Raw genomic sequence first — 18920 nt, forward strand, 5'->3', positions numbered from 1 at the left:
TGGTTGTATCACTATTATAGCACGCAGCATACAGTTGAAGCCACAGACGGCAAAGTCAGCGTTGATGGAAACAAGAGCCCACAGCCCGTCAGTTGCCAGCCTAACTTTAAATCTGTTCCCATCCCGTGGCCTGTCTGGTTCTCAAGAAGGGGGGTCCCGCCTCGGGAGAACCAGAAGTAAAATGTGTTACGCGCGACGGCTGGGGCCTGGTATACGTCAAGATGACAGTTGGTCAATAAACTTTGTAGCCGTTCGACATGGACATAAGCTTGACATAGATTTATGGGGCTGGACTACGGATCAACAAAGTATACATTATTCGTGAATATGAACTTAGAATAAATCGGTGAACAGGATCGTGACATCATTACTTTGATATGAGCTCTAATCTGCCAGGGTGTGGCAGTTTATCTTTCGATCTGATCTACCTTGCTTTATGCAGTTTGGTGACTTCTGGAAACCGCAGGGCCACGGAAGCTGAAGTTATTGCCCAGTTTCATCTACCGAGGCCTTTTCTATTTCCTCCTAGGGTAACCTTAATACCTTGGCTTGAGTATCAGCGGCATGTCAAAAAGAGACATAGCAACCAAGATAGCACGGAATGAGCCAGCCAAGCCCAGCACGACGACGAAGCCGGAGCAACGTGGGGCGTGAAAAGCCTCCTCCTGCGGCGATGGAATGTCCTCACCTCGACTCGATACCTTCTTCGGACTCTTCCCTATCATCTCCCACGCCTTGGCATCTCGCAACTTTTTCGGCGTGTTGGGATCGTAGAGGTCGATGAATGCAGATGCCTCCTTCAGCGCCTTGAGTGATGCCTTGCCCAGAGTTGGATCCCTGCCATCCCTCCGATACGGACGCAACGCCTCGAGTTGGACGGAGTAGCACTGGCGGATGTTGACGTAAGAGTTCTTCTCCAGGGGTGGGCAGTTATCCGGCAGACTGAGTTGGGCGTTGGGCATGGAGGAGTGTGTGGCGGGTTTGATGGGGACATATTCGAGCCAGTGTTGCCAGTCGGGAGTGTGAGATTGAGCTATGCTTCTTGCGCCGAAGGATGTGATCTGCCTTTATGTCAGTCACTGAGTTCGGGGGATGTAGATGGCATTCATCAGGTAAAGCGTTTTCAGCACCATGAATATTCCGACTAGGCCTTCAGGCGATGGGATCCTGGACATGATGACGACCGGGTGGGTGTATGCGCCATCGTCGAGAACAGGATCGATCAGATCAGTGAGGATGTTCTTCTTGCCCGGAAGCCACATAATCTTCCCGGTCAGGCTCTTGCCGTTGGTGCGCTGAAGCGGCAGCTGCAAGCTGGACTCCTTCTTTTTTGCGTCGGCCATCCTTCAAGTCGAATCCTGGACTGAATGCAGTGTGCTAAAGATACAGCAGCTAGCGAGGAGGAACAAGACTGATGGCGCTGTGGAGCCTAGTAATATTGTAAAACAAAAGTGTGGGATTGAAGGTCACTGGTCGAACAATGCGTCGAGTTGGAACTTTCGATGAGGTTTTTGTTGAACAAAACCCTTCATCGAGGAATAGATTTCATTCGCTAATGTGTTGACCATGTCGTTGGTTCGGTTGGTTGACGCCCCGAGCCACAGCCTCGTTGCCAGGCGAAACATTGAGCGGGGATTGGAACTTGGAGGCCAACTTCAGTTAATCAAACATGTGTGCATTAACATGAAACGTTACTTCACTGCCGAGTAATAGAAAGTTGTACGGTTCCGATACCAAATATCTTCAAGTTGCTGTTGGAGTCTTCGTCACAAAGTCAAAGCCCAGACTCATGCTTGGACCGATGGGGTTGAGACGCAGTAAACACCCGATTTTGAGTGAGTGAAAAGAGTCCGTTTATGTTTAAATTCCATACTTGAGCAATTGGAGTTGCTTTCGCTCTGCGCACAACAAAACATGGAAAAGCTACGGTCCTACCGTCAGGAGCAGCCTCTAAGTCTGCAATATAACAACGATTACCCATGTAAACACATGGTGATGATGGCAAAAGCTTTAAATTGACAAAATCCCAAAGAAATTCATCATGATTCTCTACACAATTAAATCTTCTTTTATCTGTCATCCGTGAACTTTTTTTTTAAACCAATCCCATAAAAGCATGAAATGCACAAAACTCCTGTCTCTGTCCAGACCCTCCATGTTTTCGGCTTACCTACTAAGTCGCATGGGATTTCCGGTCTTAATGAATCAACTTTTGTATAAAAAGCGAATTGTTGAAGTAGGGTTCAAGCATTGGGAAGAATAGTTCCGGGATAACCTTTTGAGACCCCGAGCCCCATTGGCGAGAACAAAGCCGAGACACGTGGAAGCTTGCGGCCCTGCCCTAAAGAACTCATCAACCTGTCCGTGTATGCCCCAGGATGCTTTCGATCAAGTTGTCCACGATCCTGAGTGTCTCTCGCATCATATCGATCTGCTCTTGCTGGGTTGCTCTGAAGTCGCTCACTGAGCCGATTCGACCGCTTTCAAAGGCTCGGTTGGCCCTGGCTGCGTAAATGGATTCCAGTAGTGTCTCTTTGATGTGTGAACAACACAGGTCTTCGCAGACTTGTACTTTGTTACTTTTTGTATCAATTTTGTAGTAATGGCCCATTTAACGAACAGGGAGGTGACTTACAAGGCGATAAGAGGTTAAGTTCAATGTCTGAGAAAAGAATAACCCAGATCCTCTTGAAACGTTCTAGGTTCTTCTCCTTTGATTCGTTCGAATTCTTTTTGTATTTCTTTTTCAGGTGCTCTGGTTCGCTGTCAATGCTTTCATTGATGCGTCTCCATTGGGCTTCAGTCATAGACAATTCAGGCTGGCGTTGTGTTTGTCCACGATGGACCCTTTCCAAATGCCGTCTAAAGAAATCCAAAGATTAGCAGAGGCTTGTGGAATCCTAAAAATACAATCGTTTACTCACATTAGATCGGTGAATTCCTTGAAAGAGGTCCGGGGAACACAGCTTCTGGGTGGATCCAAGCATGTGAGACAGTACGGGCAAAGCCAGTGCTTCACTCCTGTCTGTTTGACGCGTGCCCTTTTTGGCTTGATGTTGGTTTGGTTGTCTTTATCGTCGCCTCCTCCATCGCTATTGCTCCCTGTTTGGCCCCTTTTGCGGGTTCTCTTGTCGGGAGGAGATGTCGTCCCTGATGATCTGCTGGATGAACCAGTTGAAGTTGCGAAACTAGATCCAGTTTTGATGCTCTCAGATGAGTCACCGTCAACTAGACCAACGCAATTGTCCCCAAGAGTATCTTCTTCGTTCTCATCGTTGTAGTTCTCGTCTTTGACAGACAAGACGCCATGTTGAACCCCGACGCATGGGCAGCCGTGCCGAAGGACTTGTTGGTTATCCGCGGGAAGGCTTTTTAAGGCGTTGATTACGTCTCCAGCGTAATCTGGCTGTTGCTTGAGTACCGCACGAATTGAAGCATATAAAAGGGCTGTGCGATCGATGCTTCGTGGCCTAGTATTCCTAGTCCCCAATGGCGATTGTGGAGGCTGAACATCGGGAGCCACCAAAGCCTGTTCTGCGGTTTCCTTAGGTCTCTGTGTTCTAGAAGCCAGGAAGGGAAGACATGAGTACTTGGACCAGAAAACCGATAGAGGTGATTTCAGGGACTTACCGCGAAGCTGTTTCGCTATACGGACGATGCGGCAATGATTCTTGGAGTAGAGGTCCGTAACCCTTATTGAAAGCACCGATCTGCCTTGCTGCGAAAGCCTCCTGCCTTGCTCTAGTGTATTCGAAGCTCGTCGTTTTCGCGCGCAAATCGACGGGTATATCGTCAGTGTCAGCTGTCCAACAATGTATTCGCTCGGCTCTTTCCATTTCACCGGCCACTGGGTCCTAACGCAAAGGCGAGTCATCAGCGACTTACTTCAGAACATCTGATTCCGCACAAAGTGGAAAACTTACCCGTTCGGAACCGTACCCAGAATCCCCACCATCAGATCCATTCAAAACTCGCAAAGAAGCCATGATGCAAATCGTCGGCGCACCGTGATCAAGGCTGTCGCCGCTCCACTTACTGCCGCCTCTGCGGGACTGGGCGGCGGAAAATATGGAGGAAACGATCCATCATCTAGCCGGTGGAAACTCATCACACAAATATTTATGTGCATGGCCCGGGTGTCTGGTATAGGACACCACGCGGCCGTCTTCTACGCCGTTGCGGTGATGTTTTTGAACATCGTGCCTGATTGGGTCCTGTTTATCCACTTGTCATTTGTCAGTTGGGCAGACCGCGCAACCAGTCTCCCGCTAGCTCTTCCAGCCAGCCGCCCTGACACCCCATGAGCCAAGATGCTAACGCGCCACGTCAACACGTAGTAAAGAGAAGACATCTTTCAAGGGGTTTTTTGTTTGTTTCAGAATGACTTATCCCCAAGTGCGGGTCAATGACCAATGCGCGAAGGTCGTGGATGAAGTTGGACCGTCTCTGCGCCGGCGCGCAGAGCAGGGGAAAACCGACTAGGTACTGGTGCAAGCCGAGGAGCCAAGGAGAGAGAATAACGTCATCAAATTCGAGCGGGGTTTCTGTACACTGTAAGACGACCGCCTATCGCAGGGACTTATCTCACAGCCAACAGATGCACTCAGTGGCTGGTCTCTTATCCTGACCTTGTGTACCCTAACGTTGAGAATGATTGGTAAGACAATCGCTGTGCCTGGGGCTCCCGACCACCCTTGCATGATCACGCGCTTGCATTCAAATCTCCGCAGATGCTTAGTTTCAAGCTTTCTCCTCAAGAACCGTCGCTGCTCCAGCTTGCGCCACCTTCCCTATCCATGGAATCAACTTGAGGATCTTCACTGGCAAGCTTCTGCCTACAGGCGGCATCATTGTTCTCCCGATGGCATGGCCAGTGTGGTGATAACGGGGCAGTCGACGATGAGCAGGGTGCATTCTCTGATCCCCCGGTATCCCAATCGGCTGCGGAGAGGAGTATGTCCGCAGATACCGACACTGTCACTAAGCATGTAGAAAGTGCTGTTCGATGGATGATTCAAAGGGCCTCCCCGTCATCCAAAATACTCAACTCGACTGTTTAGTGTCAGAAATTGAACTTTGGGCTGTCTTCTGCATAGGTACATCATTTGAATATAGTCATCAGAAAAACGATAAGACTAGAAGGTGTTACAGGCTGCAGTTCGTCGAGTGCACCATGGGCTGTGCCACAAACCGAGTAAGATAAACAACGCTGCAGGGTGGTTTTGCCGCTACTCGCTGGATGCCGCGACATCGCCCAATCACCAGCCGCATGGGAAGCACTGCTTCATTTAGTGATTGATACCGCAACGGGAGCAGCCGCGATGTTTACATGTTTCAATCAGTGACACAGTCTCTCTTCATATTATCCTGCCGGTAGAATATTCAAAGTGCCTCTACAGGTTGAGAAGAGGCATCATGTACTTTGGATGAACAATGGATCCCTCCTCGACAATCTATTACTCAAAATCCATAGCATTTTGTCGCTGATCGTTAAAGATCAATCCCTAGTGTAGTGAAATCAATGATGCTGTTGTTGTCCTCAGCATTCAGCAGTCAAGATGGTGCAGTGAAAAGCTTCTACCTCGATCCAAGTATCTGTCTACTGCGCCGAATAGCGGCCTGCTGGGTTTTCTCTGAGGGTTTCGAACAGATGTGCGCCTTTTGCATAGACTTGATTTGCGATAAGCGCAAGCCCAGTTGCATTGTTGTATTACAGTAAAGGGGGGTGGTTTAGTGTTAGTTGCCTACGAAGGCTGGACAGACTTTCTAATCTCAACGAACCTCAAAACTTACAAACCTGCCTCCAATTTGGTTGAGAACGTTGAAGTCGAACTCATAGCACATCGGTATATCAATGAGGAAATTGTATCTGTTTCTGCAGCCATAGTCAATGGAGCACTGTCGATTATACGATCTAATGCCTGCAGTTTTACTTCATCTCTAAGGCAGCGCACCGGAGCACGCAAGCCTTGTACCCGACAAAGAGTGCTCATTCTGGGGCATGATGTGCTACGAGATTACTACGGCATATGCTCCGATGAAAGCATCGCTTCGCTGTCTCGTCAATGGTGCCCTTTCCTGTGGCCTCAATGCACCGTGATGGTCAAGCCCTGTGCTCCGATGTATGTCGGCATCGGTTAGTCTCTGGGACGATACGATGACGTATTTAAGTTTTACAGAAAGTTCGAAAATAGGAACTACTGGTAGACGATCTCTTTGATGCTTTTGGAAGATACCCAATACGTCCTGTATTATCCAAACGGAGTGAGGGACAGAGACATCCTGCGCTGATCAAAACGTGAGTCACTTGGTCTTGAACGTCACAGTGCACTTCAGAATGGAACGCGGGTTATGTTGCGCTGAGAACATGGCAACGGCAAACATTGAGAAATTCGCTCAGACAGTCCTTGCCCGGATCAAACCAAGTTACTTGCCTCACAATCCTGTACATACAAGATGTTCCATAGTTGGATGACTCGCCTTAATCTATGGCCATACACCCACCGATATGTATCTAAAGCCAAAGAGCTGTCACTCACTAACTACATCTTCCTACCGTTTCTCCCATGGCTTGAGGCCGGACCAACGAGTTTCGCAACCATATCTCGGCAGTTGTTGGTTAAGACATTGCACCGAGAGCCCAACCGATTCACTGACGGGAAGGTATGTTAGCGGTTGTGGACGTGTGTATCATTTATACAAGGATCTGTCAACTGACCTTCCGTTAGAAATAGAATCGTCATCCCAATCGGTCATGCCCTCAAGTACATATGTGTTGTTCATTTCAACGCATTTGTAGTATGCTGCTGCATCAAACGTTTTGATGCGCACGGTTCGACGAACTTGTTGGTCTCACCCAATGCAGACATAGATCTCCCAGTCAAACATAACCCCAGGAAAATTCTGGTTTATTCCTCCATGATTTCGGTCGTTTCTGACGAGAATGCAATCGTGAAAGCTGTAGGAGGCCGAAGGCTTCGTTCCGCAACTAACGGTATAAATGAGCCTGTTAAGGGTTTCGACATATCCTTCTGGAGCCCACGGAATCGACGAGACTATTAGTTAGCAACCATCGAAGGCGCAGACTTTTATTTTCGGTATACAGGCGGAGAGTTTGGAGTGGATCAAAGTCCAAGCTGGCAAATACTTGGTAGTACGAAGGTGGATGGGATTTGTCGTCGGGCTCATTTATTATAATATGCTAGTCGTCAAAGAATCCCATAATCTTGTTAGTGAGGCTGAATTTAGGGTCAAAATTCACTTCATAGTACGATAAGTATGCCTTGCCACTGGTGACATAAGGCAGGCTGCAACCACAAGCTAGCAAGATGACCAGGAAAGCTGCAGCCCAGGGTTAGACAAGTGATCCCATGACCAGGTGACTTACTTCGGGCGCTGATCCGCACATCAATGTTGATGATGTCGCAAGTGCTTTCACTGTCCTAGTTGGCCAGGTGTAGGTCTCCATTGTGCATGCCATGGGGCACCTCCCAGAATGCTTTTGGTGCCGTCAGATCTCTGGAATCCTTTAGGCATATCATCCGAGAGCTTATTGTAAACTTGGTTCATGTAAATCTTTATTTTGCTGCTTTGGAGGACCAGAATGTATCCGTACCGCGACTCGTAATGGCCATACATTTTGCAGAAAATGTTGTCGTCGACGAGGATCTTGGTTTCTAGATCATCGGAAGCAGGCCAGCTTCACCTTGGCGGGTTCGGCTATTCCTTACCAATCAGATGTGCAGCCTCTATCATTCATCACTCACTCTTACCCTGACTCTATCCCACCTCCCAGCCGGGCACTAGCAATTGGTGCAGAATTATTTAGCAGGTAAGGAAAGGAGGGCATGCACCGGGTGATGGGGAAAAGTACTTATTTCGGAATATTACCCTGAATTCGCAGGCTCCTACCATTGTCTGCTGAGATGCTCTAATCATCATCGATCTGGCCATATTGACTTGTTTGAAGTCTCGCAGCGATCATTTAGTAGCTCAGGCAAAGTCCTCCCCACTGTTGAGCTGGGATCATTTCTTCTAATTCGTAATCAAACGCGCTATCCCTTTCCATGCCTCAGCTTGGGCAACCTCATGCGAGCCCATCAACTTGCTTCTCAATGAATCAGATCTACAAAGACAATATGATCTTGCAGTTAGATGGCGAGAAAATACGACATCGCAACTAAACACGAGTCTGGTGACTTTATGTCGCAGACTCCCATCCTCTATGAATGCTCATCATTGTCCCTAGAGAGTTAGAAGAAATACCCCCCTAGTGAGATGCGTGGCTAACTAGCATCCTTCGACTTAGGGTTCCGTTGTATCGGGGAGCATCTCTAGTTCTCTTAGCTGGTCACATTTTGAGAACAGTGCCACGGCGTCTTGCATTATTCTTACCAAGCCAGGGTGGTACATAACCTTACTACTCTCTATTTCGATCATCGCATCAGCCGCACAACAGCTCGTCGCGCTTCATCGTCTGGGCACCTACCTAGATGGCCCAGAGTTCATATTGAAATTACTTGCGGATGACTACCATACCCTCCAGTCTTCGGCGGCTGGAGAGCCGCCAGGGGCTGTAACTAGTTATCGCCTCTGCAACTGGCGGGCGTATTTATGGCAAATCCCTGTCATGTTGCTCAACGCAAGTCTTTAACTTTTTGTAGGGGGGCTATCCATCATAGCATATTGGGATGTGAGTCAAATGTTGGGCTTTGCTGGCAGTAGAGTCGTCGTAGTGGGTCATCTTACACCGGGGCATAACTGGGACGATACTCTGACTTATACATAGATTGGTCTGGCGGTTACATATTCTGTATTTTTGCTCTACGCTTCTACCAATTACGTCATCAGTGCTTTGGGTCTTTACAGCTGGATGGAGGCGGCCAAGAGCCGCCAACTATACTAACACAGAGATGAGACGACCTTCTCTTACTCATACAGGCGGGTAAGAGAATCAATAGTTGCCCCGGCCGCCTTGAAGGCTGCCTATAACACAGGAAATTGCTTGCTTGACACCTAAACCATTGCTTCTTAATAGGCACACAGTAATACTTATCTTGGAACCTTCGAGAAGCCCAGAACGGTGCGGAGGAGTAGAGCGAGCACATCAAAGTTTCGAGATATGATTGAGGAGAGGATGAAGTAAAAGCCACTAAGATATTTAGTGTAAGTTGTTGTTCTAGCCCCACATAAGCGGTCTAGCACAGTTCACCCTGTACAGAAAAAGCCACAGTACGTATAACCCAACACAGTAGCACCTCTGGACTATGCTAGATCTCAATGTACCAATGCCAGTACGAAATAACCAAAATCGTGGAACGACTGCTGGATCAGACCTCACTTCAACCGTGGCAAGCAGAAGCAACAGCTACAACCCTGACAGTGATGGCTCCATACAACCTACTACCAAGGTCGGAGCCGCTGAGATATATTGACTGAAACTCAAAATAATATGAGGAGTAGAAGATATCTTGTATCATAAAGAAGAAAGGGTAGTGACAGGAAGGTAGCATGGATACTTGTAAGAGGCTGAAGATAGGGATGGATAGTGCTGAGATGAGGGCTCATCACTTCAGACATACATCGCCATCGTTTGGTGCTCTCATTCACGGTCATCAGTTTGTCATTAACGAAGATCAGCTTTTGCAAGCTCTTAGTTAAGTCTAAACTAAGCTTATCAGGTGTTAAATGTTGCCGTTCCATACGTCCGGCGACCCGACCCAGTCCATCTTACCTATCAAATCCGGAACGGTTTCCAGGAGGACTGTGTCATGTACAAATAGCAACCAGAGACCACGACATAAGAGAGTTTTGGCTATTGCCTAAAGCTTTCTTCTTGTCATGATGGATGGTGTTTTATTGGTAAATTGAAGGCAGAAATTCCAAACAAAAGGCATCAAGTTACGATCACGACTTCCCGTGGCCATTGCATCCACTGCTCCCAGTAGTCTCCTAACAATTCATCTACCACCATAACGATGTTTCTACCCCATCCTTTGAAAAACCAAATGTCGTCTAGGGTATGCAGAAGAACTCCAAGGTGAGCAAATATCACCAGAGCTGGCGGTTGTCGCTGACGGAGTCTCAAAAGGAAATCTTCAGGAACAAAATGCAACCACATCAGAGGGCCAGACCAGGTTCTGTTGTAAGGGGCTAATTCTACATCCGAGTCTCCACCTGGTGCCGAAAATTGAGTCATGTAGGCGTGACACTTCCTCAGGAGGTACAGAGACTGGTCGTACAATTCACGATCAGAATGATCGCTCCATATAGTCTGAAGTCTTTTCAGTCGCTCATCTCCAACTATCGGCTCAAGGTCAGGATTCAAGTCCCCCCAGATCCCTAGACCTAGAAGCGGACCCAAACTTCCGAACCGTAAGGAGTCGTATATCGGGCTCAGTACAGCTTCTATACCGCGGATCATTGGTATCCATTCCGCACCCAGGATTCGAGCAATTCGAGTGGAGTGACTTTGGTTGCCATCGAGGCTGTCGTAAAGGTCTCCGTACATGCCGAAAACGTAGACGATGTTAATGGTCGCACTTACGAATAGTGCTTTGCTATTGTCATCTGAAATATTTGCCATGGCCGTCCTGAGCCCTTGCAGCGCTTGGTTGTGGCGGCTGGCTGCCTTTGACAAATGGCGTCTTTTGTCGCCCAGAGCCAGGTGCGCAAGATGCAAAGAGGTCAAGCTGAGGATTCCGTGCATCACAAACGGGTGCTTAAAGGCGATTTGTGGGAAAACTTTCTGCCAGAAGTAGTCGGCGCTTGGAAACTTCACGATGGTTAGACTTGTCGAAACAGTCCAATGGTGGAGTAAAGACATGTCTTCCAGTGTGAAATTTACGGCTTCGCCAGGAGTCTCAAAGATAGTGGACGGCGACGAGTAGTGCAGCACAGCCGAAACAACTGGTTCAACTGCTGACGGGCATGGGCTGACCTCTGCCGTAGGACTGTCTGCGGTTGGACTTGGATAAGAATTGGCAGTCGTAGGGACCGGATAGTGGCATTCGGCACCATGTCGAACGCAGCGTTTACATCTCGGCTTGTCTTCTGGGCACTACAGACAGGGTTAGTGACGTTCGTTGTTCATGGGTTTTTCATCGCAGCAGTTAGGAAAACTTGCTTCTCGCTAGCAACAGATGGATCCCCGGAGCAAGCTGGAACTTCAAGAAAGGAGATAGGACGATCAAGGCACCACAGAGGATAAAACAGTAAAAGAAAAAGTACAGGTCTGAGAAGAAGTAGTCGTCAAATTGGAAAATCGTACCTTGACTCTTCGTCTCCTGCACTCAGAACATCCCGTTCGCGATTTCTTGTGTGGGCGGCGTCTGTACGGGCTCGTTACTTCTGCTACCTCTGTGGGAGATGAGACCATGATGTCGAATAATAGGTTGTTGAGCTAGGGACAAGAATTATGATGATTCGACTCCCCGAGAAAGATGAGAATGAAGAACGAAGTACGACAGCTGGGTGGGTCACTGGGGAGTAGAAGGGTTAGGTGAGTGTACGAGGTGGAGAATAGCTTGAGGCTCCACATCCCGGAACGAGCCTTGGCAGCCCCATACGGTTAGCCTACCCTCAATTGCTATAGAAAGCAGAATACGATAAACGATAAACGATAAACGAGGCATGAACGAACCACCTCCTTTCGTCGGGGGAATTGCCATCTAGTTCTCCACAACAGCATCTATCTGGAATCCCATCCCAGGAAGCTGGTTTCGCGTCAGTTTCCCGACTCTTGGTAGTAAAGGTTGCTCATGCACTGCGCCCTTCCCTAAATAACACGCTCGTCAGGGGCGATTGGGAATGCGTACTATCGTCATCAAACTCTTTTTCACATTCCCTTTTCCGCGTGCCAATTCCGCGATGACTCCTACCGAAGATCAGCATCTTCGACCCGCCCGTGGTGTCAGTAAAGCAAGAAGAAAACATCGAAAGTCGAGAAATGGGTGCCACGAGTGCAAGCGAAGGCATGTCAAGTGTGACGAAACGCGTCCAGTCTGCGTCAATTGCTCAGTATCGGGCAGAAGATGCAGCTATATCGAGGCTCTTCTTGCCTGTACTGAACTGCCCGATCCAGCAACGGACATGGCCTGCATTGATGATTATCCATCAGGTTCACTTAGTTGTAGTGACGGCAGCGAACCAGAAAGCACGACTTCGACGCATAGCTCATTTGGATTGGGAGCCGCTGCACCTAGCCGCAGGTCTCGCGACATGTTATGTTCAGTCAACGGACAATTCTTTACCCTCGAGCATATCGCACTATTCAATCATGCGCAAACCATCATGCTGGCCTGTGATGCCACAGACATTTTTCTGGACACCATTGCTACAATAAGGCTCCAGAATTGTCTTACGACACCGTATCTGATGGACGTTCTTCTTTCTCTTACAAGTTTACATCAAATCGGATTTGATCGAGCCCGTGCAGACCATCACCAATGCGAGGCTATACGACTCCAGAACCGCGGCCTGTTACTTTTCAACGAAACGAAGAAGGACTTATCCGAAGACACAGATATTCTCATGATTCTTTTCTCCTTTTCTGTTGGCCAGTTGGTTCTATGGGACACACTTCGTAAGCACCGCGATGATTTCGAAGTGTTTCTAGATCGTTTCGCTACATATCTCAGTCTGCACCGCGGTGTCGGGGTTCTGACCAACAGACCTCAGAAGACAATCAGGAACTCAGGATTAAGAGAGTTTCTCGACTTCGTAGAGTCTGGGCACATTGAAGAAGGATCTTTTACAAGCACCGAGTGCGATGGTTTAGACAGGATGCTGGATGAATCGGATGCAAGCCTGCCACACGTCCAGGCATGCCGCAACGCAACTACGATTCTCCGACAGGCTTTCCAGCTATACCACCACGCCAGTAGGATGCAGAGAACCGGTTTCTCTGCCCCTATATCGTTTGCTGCCCGAATAAATGATGGATATGTTGACGCTTTAAGGCAACGCCAGCCTCAAGCTCTTATTATTCTCGCTCATTACGCGATTTTACTGTATTGGAGCAGAGACTTCTGGCTCTTTGACGATGCAGGTCAATTTATAATACGCGCCATCACAGCATATGTTGGCGGGGACTTTGCTGATTTGCTGCGCTTACCAAATGATATTCTCAGAAGTCAAGACGACACTGCCAAAAATCACAGCGAACGCTTGTAAATATGGTCGATACTGGGATGCAGAGCTGGATGCAAGTCTTCTACATCAGTCGCGAAATAGATGGCTGCGATAGATTTGTTAACGGGAAAGATACTCTGATGAACCTTATCTCTTGCTCTCTTCCTCCCTGCAATGATTGATATTTTAGTCACTTTTGCGAAAAACTTCGTTTGCACCATTGACAAGGGAGATTTGAGTTTTGAACTATAGAGCAACAATCAAAGAAGTTAAATCAATATGCTAAGGGCCAAGCAGGATGATAAACACTCCTAGCTTACTGCCTAATGACAGGAGCCAAATTTTTTCAAAAAGACGCAAGAACGGAAGCTCGTAACAATGATAAGAGGGGGGGGAGCAGAAAAGCTTCCCACTGCCATTGCGATCTCTAATTAATGAACAAGGTGATCATCTCATGAATGATCTAGCGCCCCTTAGCCAGAAAATTCTAACAACACGTTGATGCAACCATCAACCCGTCAAGCCACAGCAATCGTGCGTAGCTAGCTCCGTTTTAGTTGCCGACGTATTCCGTATTCCACAGAAGGCCAGTGCTTGGAGCATTGAAAATGACCCGCAACGCTTTGTTTTTAAACGAGGAAATACGAGCACTGTCAATAATCCCCTCCCTTCTTCATAAATATTGTCCCCATGTTTCCCCCGACTTGGTTCGGAAGGCCACGGCCTTGATCTTTTGTTCAACACTCACCACTTGAACTTCTACGGGTATTGTGCCAGGCTCATGAGAGTATCACCATGCCTTTCGAAAACTACAAACCTTCTCTCGATGATCCCAACGCCTGGGTACCTTACCGATATTATCCAAGCATTGCGGCCGCCTCAGTATTTATTGCACTTTATGCCATTGCTACAATAGCCCATGGCGGAATGGTTGTAATGCGTCGGACATGGTCGTTTACCCCTTTCGTCATTGGCGGTATATGTGAGCTACCTCTGATACCCTGTCGACTACTTGTGCGCTCTGTGGGCTTATCACTGATACCGAGACACAGTTGAACTAGTAGGCTATATTGCCCGTGTAATCTCGTCGGGAGACATTTGGGCGCTGGGACCGTACATCATTCAGAGTTTACTCCTTCTCGTGGCGCCAGCCCTATTCGCCGCCTCCATCTATATTATCCTCGGCCAAATCATTGCCTTCGTTGATGGAGACCGCTACTCTGTCATTTCCAAAAAATGGTTGACTAAGGTTTTCGTTACCGGAGATGTGTTGTCGTTCTTGCTGCAGATGGCTGGTGAGAAGCCCCCATTGACTGCTATGTACACAAATTGTGTTGCCTTACAGTGCTGACACTAAAACATAGGAGGTGGTATACAGGCCGCTGGTACTCTTGATATGCTTCATCTTGGAGAAAAGATCATTATCGCCGGTCTCTTCGCCCAAATAGTCTTTTTCGGATTTTTTATTGTTGTCGCCGTAACGTTCCAGAGACGCTTTTCTCGACATCAAGGAAGGGGTAGCGGGAAAGCCTGCTCAATCTGGAAAAAGCATATGGAAACACTTTACGCTGGCTCGGGCATCATTATGCTCAGGTCAATATTTCGTGTCGTTGAATATCTGATGGGAAACAACGGTTATCTGCTTCGCCATGAGTATTTTCTATACGTCTTCGACGCCACGCTTATGTTTCTTGTTATGGTCCTATTCCTCTGGAAACACCCAAGCGAACTCATGTCCCTTGAAGCTATAGAACAGTCGCGACATTCCACAAACATCAACCTTGATTACATTGACCCTGAAAGCAGGTCAAAGGAACGCTTCTAACCGTTGCCTTGACTCCCGCTTGTTTAGTAACCAGGACTTGGTGTTTGAGCGTTAGTTACAATTTAGTAGCTAAAGAATAGGCAATTAAGTTAGAACTCGAATTGGCGAATTGATGGTAGATCTGTCTTCGTGAGTTAAGTGTCATAATTACAGATTGTATGGACACTACTGGTCCTGCTGTGTCGATTGCGCTTTGTGCATCTGTGTATGTTGAATTGCCGCATTCACGCGGTGGCTATCTCATTGGCCTATTAACAGGGGCCAGGTGAACTCGATCTTGCCCAGTTACAACAATGGCTTTAAGGTGCCATCATCCACCCGTACGTGCACCTTCGCGCAGGCCATACTATGGCGCTACCATTCAGCTGAAGCCTTACTCGAGTTGCCAAACACACCATAAGCTGTTCATTCAAGTGACATTTTATACCAAAACAACGATATGCCTGGCTTGAATGCACTTATTTTAGTTGTCGTAAACGTTCAAACCCCGCAAGTACTTCCCCTGTATCCACCTGTGACGCCGCGTTGCAACCGACCAACCACTGTCCCTCGCCATGTTTTTCGTTGGCTATTGTCTTGCGCGTCCCGCTGTACACCGCTGACCTCAGACTTTTTGCGATACCGGCGCTAGGGTACGCAAACAATCCAAACATACCTGCACCACTTTTCGCTACGAGACTCACAGCGCCCTTACCAAGACCTTTCGCAGCGCCAATAGCACCTTCTTCCGATGCCCCCTTGACAGGCTGCATCACAAGGTCGCTCATGCCGTCCACGAAGCCCCAGACAAAAGTCTTACCAGCCACCACAGCGCCGCTCTTGGCATCAGTAACGGGCCCATGTGTGCGTACTTCTGTACCAAAATGTTTCGGAACAGTTCTTAGGCCTTCGGTCAAGGCAAGAGGAATATCTACGAGCATCCCCTTGGCAGCACTAGGACCCAAGAGACCGATGCTCTTGGCCGAAGCGCCCGCCATTTTGCCAGCTAGCGAAGGTCGCTTCTCAGTACTACTGTCACTGCTTTTCACAGACGCTGCCGAGCTACGCTCGTCGGCAACTGCAGCAAGACCACGGCTTTGTCGTTCGCGGTCTCGCGCACGCCGCCGTTGCTCGTCCCGGTATTCTTCAATGGGCTTGGTCACCATGCCCGTGATAGACCCGGTCATATCGACCGCAGTGGCCATAACCGCAGACGCTCCTCCGGAAACGGGATCCCAGCGGGTGACATCTATTGTGATGGGATTGCTCTGGTACCTGTCAATGGCATTGAGTCAGTCTATCAAATTTCTGAATTGGATTGAGGAATCGAGGGGTATCACTAACAAGGAGCAATGCTTGGGTTTCATTTTGCTCTGAGACAGTAACATTTCGGTAGCTATTTTTGATAACTTAATGGGCTTTTTGGATTTGGCGTAGGCCCAAGCTGCAGGCTGGCTCGGGATCAGGTCGCACTGCATGCGCTCCAAGGGTAGTTGTCTGTGCCACGAGTCAACTGCGGCTTTAACGCCGTTCTCAGACTCCATCTGGGCGGCTATAGATTGTGCCGCGGATACTGCACGGGGCGAAAGGCAATATCTGATTGCGTCGGCGAGGTTCGCTACGTTCAGGTGTTGTTGACGTATGGGCTTGGGGCCAGCACCCGCGTTTGCGACCATATCGCCCCAGAATGGTTGACTATGATTAACATCAGCTCTTGTGTTCCCTCCGTAGGACACGGCAAGAAGGAGAGCCGCAGCTACAATTCCATAAACAGATCACTCACTCTCCAAAGAATGGGATGATCGTGGTCGGCTTTCCATTCCGCAAGCCACAGGCAGTGGTACCTGCCCCTCCATGGTGTACAACTGCAGCTACATGCTGAAAAAGCCACTCGTGTGGACAGTCTCCGATCCAGTAGATGGCCTCATCTTCCGAGCCAGCCAAATCGGACCAGCCTTTGGAGATGATAGCGCGTATTTTGGTTTCACGAACTGCGCCGACGATGGTTTTAATCATACGGTCCGGATCCTCAAGAACAATGCTGCCAAACCCTATATACACCGGGGTTGGACCATTAGACAGGAATTTGGCTAAGGATTCAGGTGGTGTGTAACTCGGGGCCTCGCGGAAGAAGAATCCGCACACATCTATGGCTGCAGTTAGTGGCTACTCCAAATGATGAGGGAATTGATTAGGAAATTGGTTGATTGGTCTTTGGTGTAGTTAGACTGACCAATGTGACCGGCCCAGTCGGTCGGCTTTGGGACTAAGGCTGGAGACCAGCAATAGGTAAAAGGGATCTTCAATGATTCCGCAAGCTTCGGTCCGTCGAACATTGCGACATCCTCCAGGTGGAGCGTCCTGCGCCACTTGTTTACTACGTCACCCAAGCTAGTAGTCCATATTTATTAGATATTGTCTGATAACGCCTGTGGTTTAGACCTGGGTAGAATACATACCCTTGCCAGGTCAGGTAGTCTACAACGCCGTACGAAATATAGTTTGATAGAGCAGGCTCAGGCCCGACGTTTTTGAGATTTGCGAGTGGATGCGGGAAAGCTGTAGTGCTGGTCCACGGCATTGTAAACATCAAGTGGACTGGTATCCCGAGGGCTTGAGCACAGTGAACATGTGCAAAGCTGGGGGGGTTGGCGATGATTGCATCAGCCACAAAGGGCTTATTTGTCTGTGTGTCTGGCCGTATGCAAGAGTTCCAGAATCCTTCAAGCATTTCCTCAATCATTTCGCGCTTTTGTTGGATTTCGCCCGCCTGAATACTCTTCAAGCTTGGAATTAGGCCGGGATTCTTTACCATGTAAGCCATTAATGCCGCTGGATTGCCGCCAATTGGGTAATATTCAAGGCCAGATTCCCGAACAAAAGTATCGAAAAGATCGTGTGTGGCCAATCGGACTCGGTGGCCGCGTCGCTGGAGCTCACTGCCCAACGCAACAAACGGCTGCACATCCCCACGGCTGCCCACCACTTGTATCACTATGTTAAGTCTAAGAGAGAACGACTTTCCGTCTTGACTCAGAACTTCGTTATATATGGGCAGGCCATGATCGGTGTCTGTTGATTCGGATGGTGGGTTTTCGTGAATATTTGTTTTCGGCGAGTACATGAGGGATATAGCGCGTGCCAGCTTAGAATCACAGTCAATGTCCACACGGCCATCACCTAAAACCGTTATCATGGTCAGCTAAGGTTTTCCATCGGAATGTGGTTCGTATCTAACTCAGGACTTTGGCGCTTTCGTCCCACATTTCACTGGGCATCTGGTATGACTCTGCAGGTGGTTGGACCGGGATACTTGTTTTCTCCTCATCTTTCATTGTAGAAAGGCTAAGTTCGCTTGCTGTTCGCCGGTCGTGATTGTAACGTTCCGCCTGGAGGTATGACTGTTCATCCTCGAGCTCGTACCGGATTGTTTTCCTTTTGTTGTCCATGGTAGACAGTGGTGCGAGAGTTCGCTGAGCTGATGTGGTTCGTAATTCGGAGATTGATGTGCAGTGGTAATGCTTGAGTTTGGAACGTGATGTGTCAAACGAAAATCTTCGAGGCAAAAACTAGTGATAGACAGATGGGAAGGCATTAACTTTGTTGATGGAGAGAAATAAAATATATGACATTGTTGTGGCCAAAGCCTCGCCCGTTTCCCCCATCCGATTATTGACGCATTATCTGTCATCCAGTGTCCGAACAGGCAAGCCATGAGACGTGTGTGGCGACGCATGTGAAATAGCCCAGTTTCAACATAGCGTCTCGATATGCCGGCTGCAGTGGTATCCTGCCATTGCAGCTAATGACAGCACTTTCAAACTATCGACTAGCGTTGCGATTCACGTCGTTTTTCGTATCTCGTACGGCCCAACCGAATGACATTACCGATATCCCTGCTGGTTTGATAACTTTTCTCCATTGCGCCTCTCAGCGTGTACCCAACTGTAGTTTTCGCCTTGCCCGAGTCATGTCGCTAATTCAG

The 18920-nt window shown here is 48.5% G+C and overlaps 3 protein-coding genes across 3 annotated transcripts; all 3 read right to left on the reverse strand.

Moving 5' to 3' along the window:
- Positions 1-536: 536 nt before the first annotated feature.
- ColSpa_09684 (uncharacterized protein) lies at positions 537-962 on the reverse strand (the record flags this gene model as incomplete). Its single annotated transcript, XM_049275896.1, has 1 exon — positions 537-962. One exon carries the CDS (start codon positions 960-962, stop codon positions 537-539), a length of 426 nt encoding a protein of 141 aa, XP_049131853.1.
- A 114-nt stretch (positions 963-1076) lies between these two features.
- ColSpa_09685 (uncharacterized protein) lies at positions 1077-1343 on the reverse strand (the record flags this gene model as incomplete). The annotated part of the gene is made up of 1 exon (XM_049275897.1): positions 1077-1343. One exon carries the CDS (start codon positions 1341-1343, stop codon positions 1077-1079), a length of 267 nt encoding a protein of 88 aa, XP_049131854.1.
- A 14071-nt stretch (positions 1344-15414) lies between these two features.
- Positions 15415-18131, reverse strand: ColSpa_09686 (sterol 3-beta-glucosyltransferase UGT80B1; the record flags this gene model as incomplete). Its single annotated transcript, XM_049275898.1, has 5 exons — positions 15415-16210; positions 16346-16630; positions 16719-17082; positions 17106-17326; positions 17395-18131. The coding sequence occupies 5 exons, from the start codon at positions 18129-18131 to the stop codon at positions 15415-15417; spliced, it is 2403 nt and encodes an 800-aa protein (XP_049131855.1).
- Positions 18132-18920: the final 789 nt, after the last annotated feature.

This window comes from Colletotrichum spaethianum (assembly GCF_022836535.1).
Source record: "Colletotrichum spaethianum MAFF 239500 DNA, contig30, whole genome shotgun sequence".
Lineage (NCBI taxonomy): Eukaryota > Fungi > Ascomycota > Sordariomycetes > Glomerellales > Glomerellaceae > Colletotrichum > Colletotrichum spaethianum.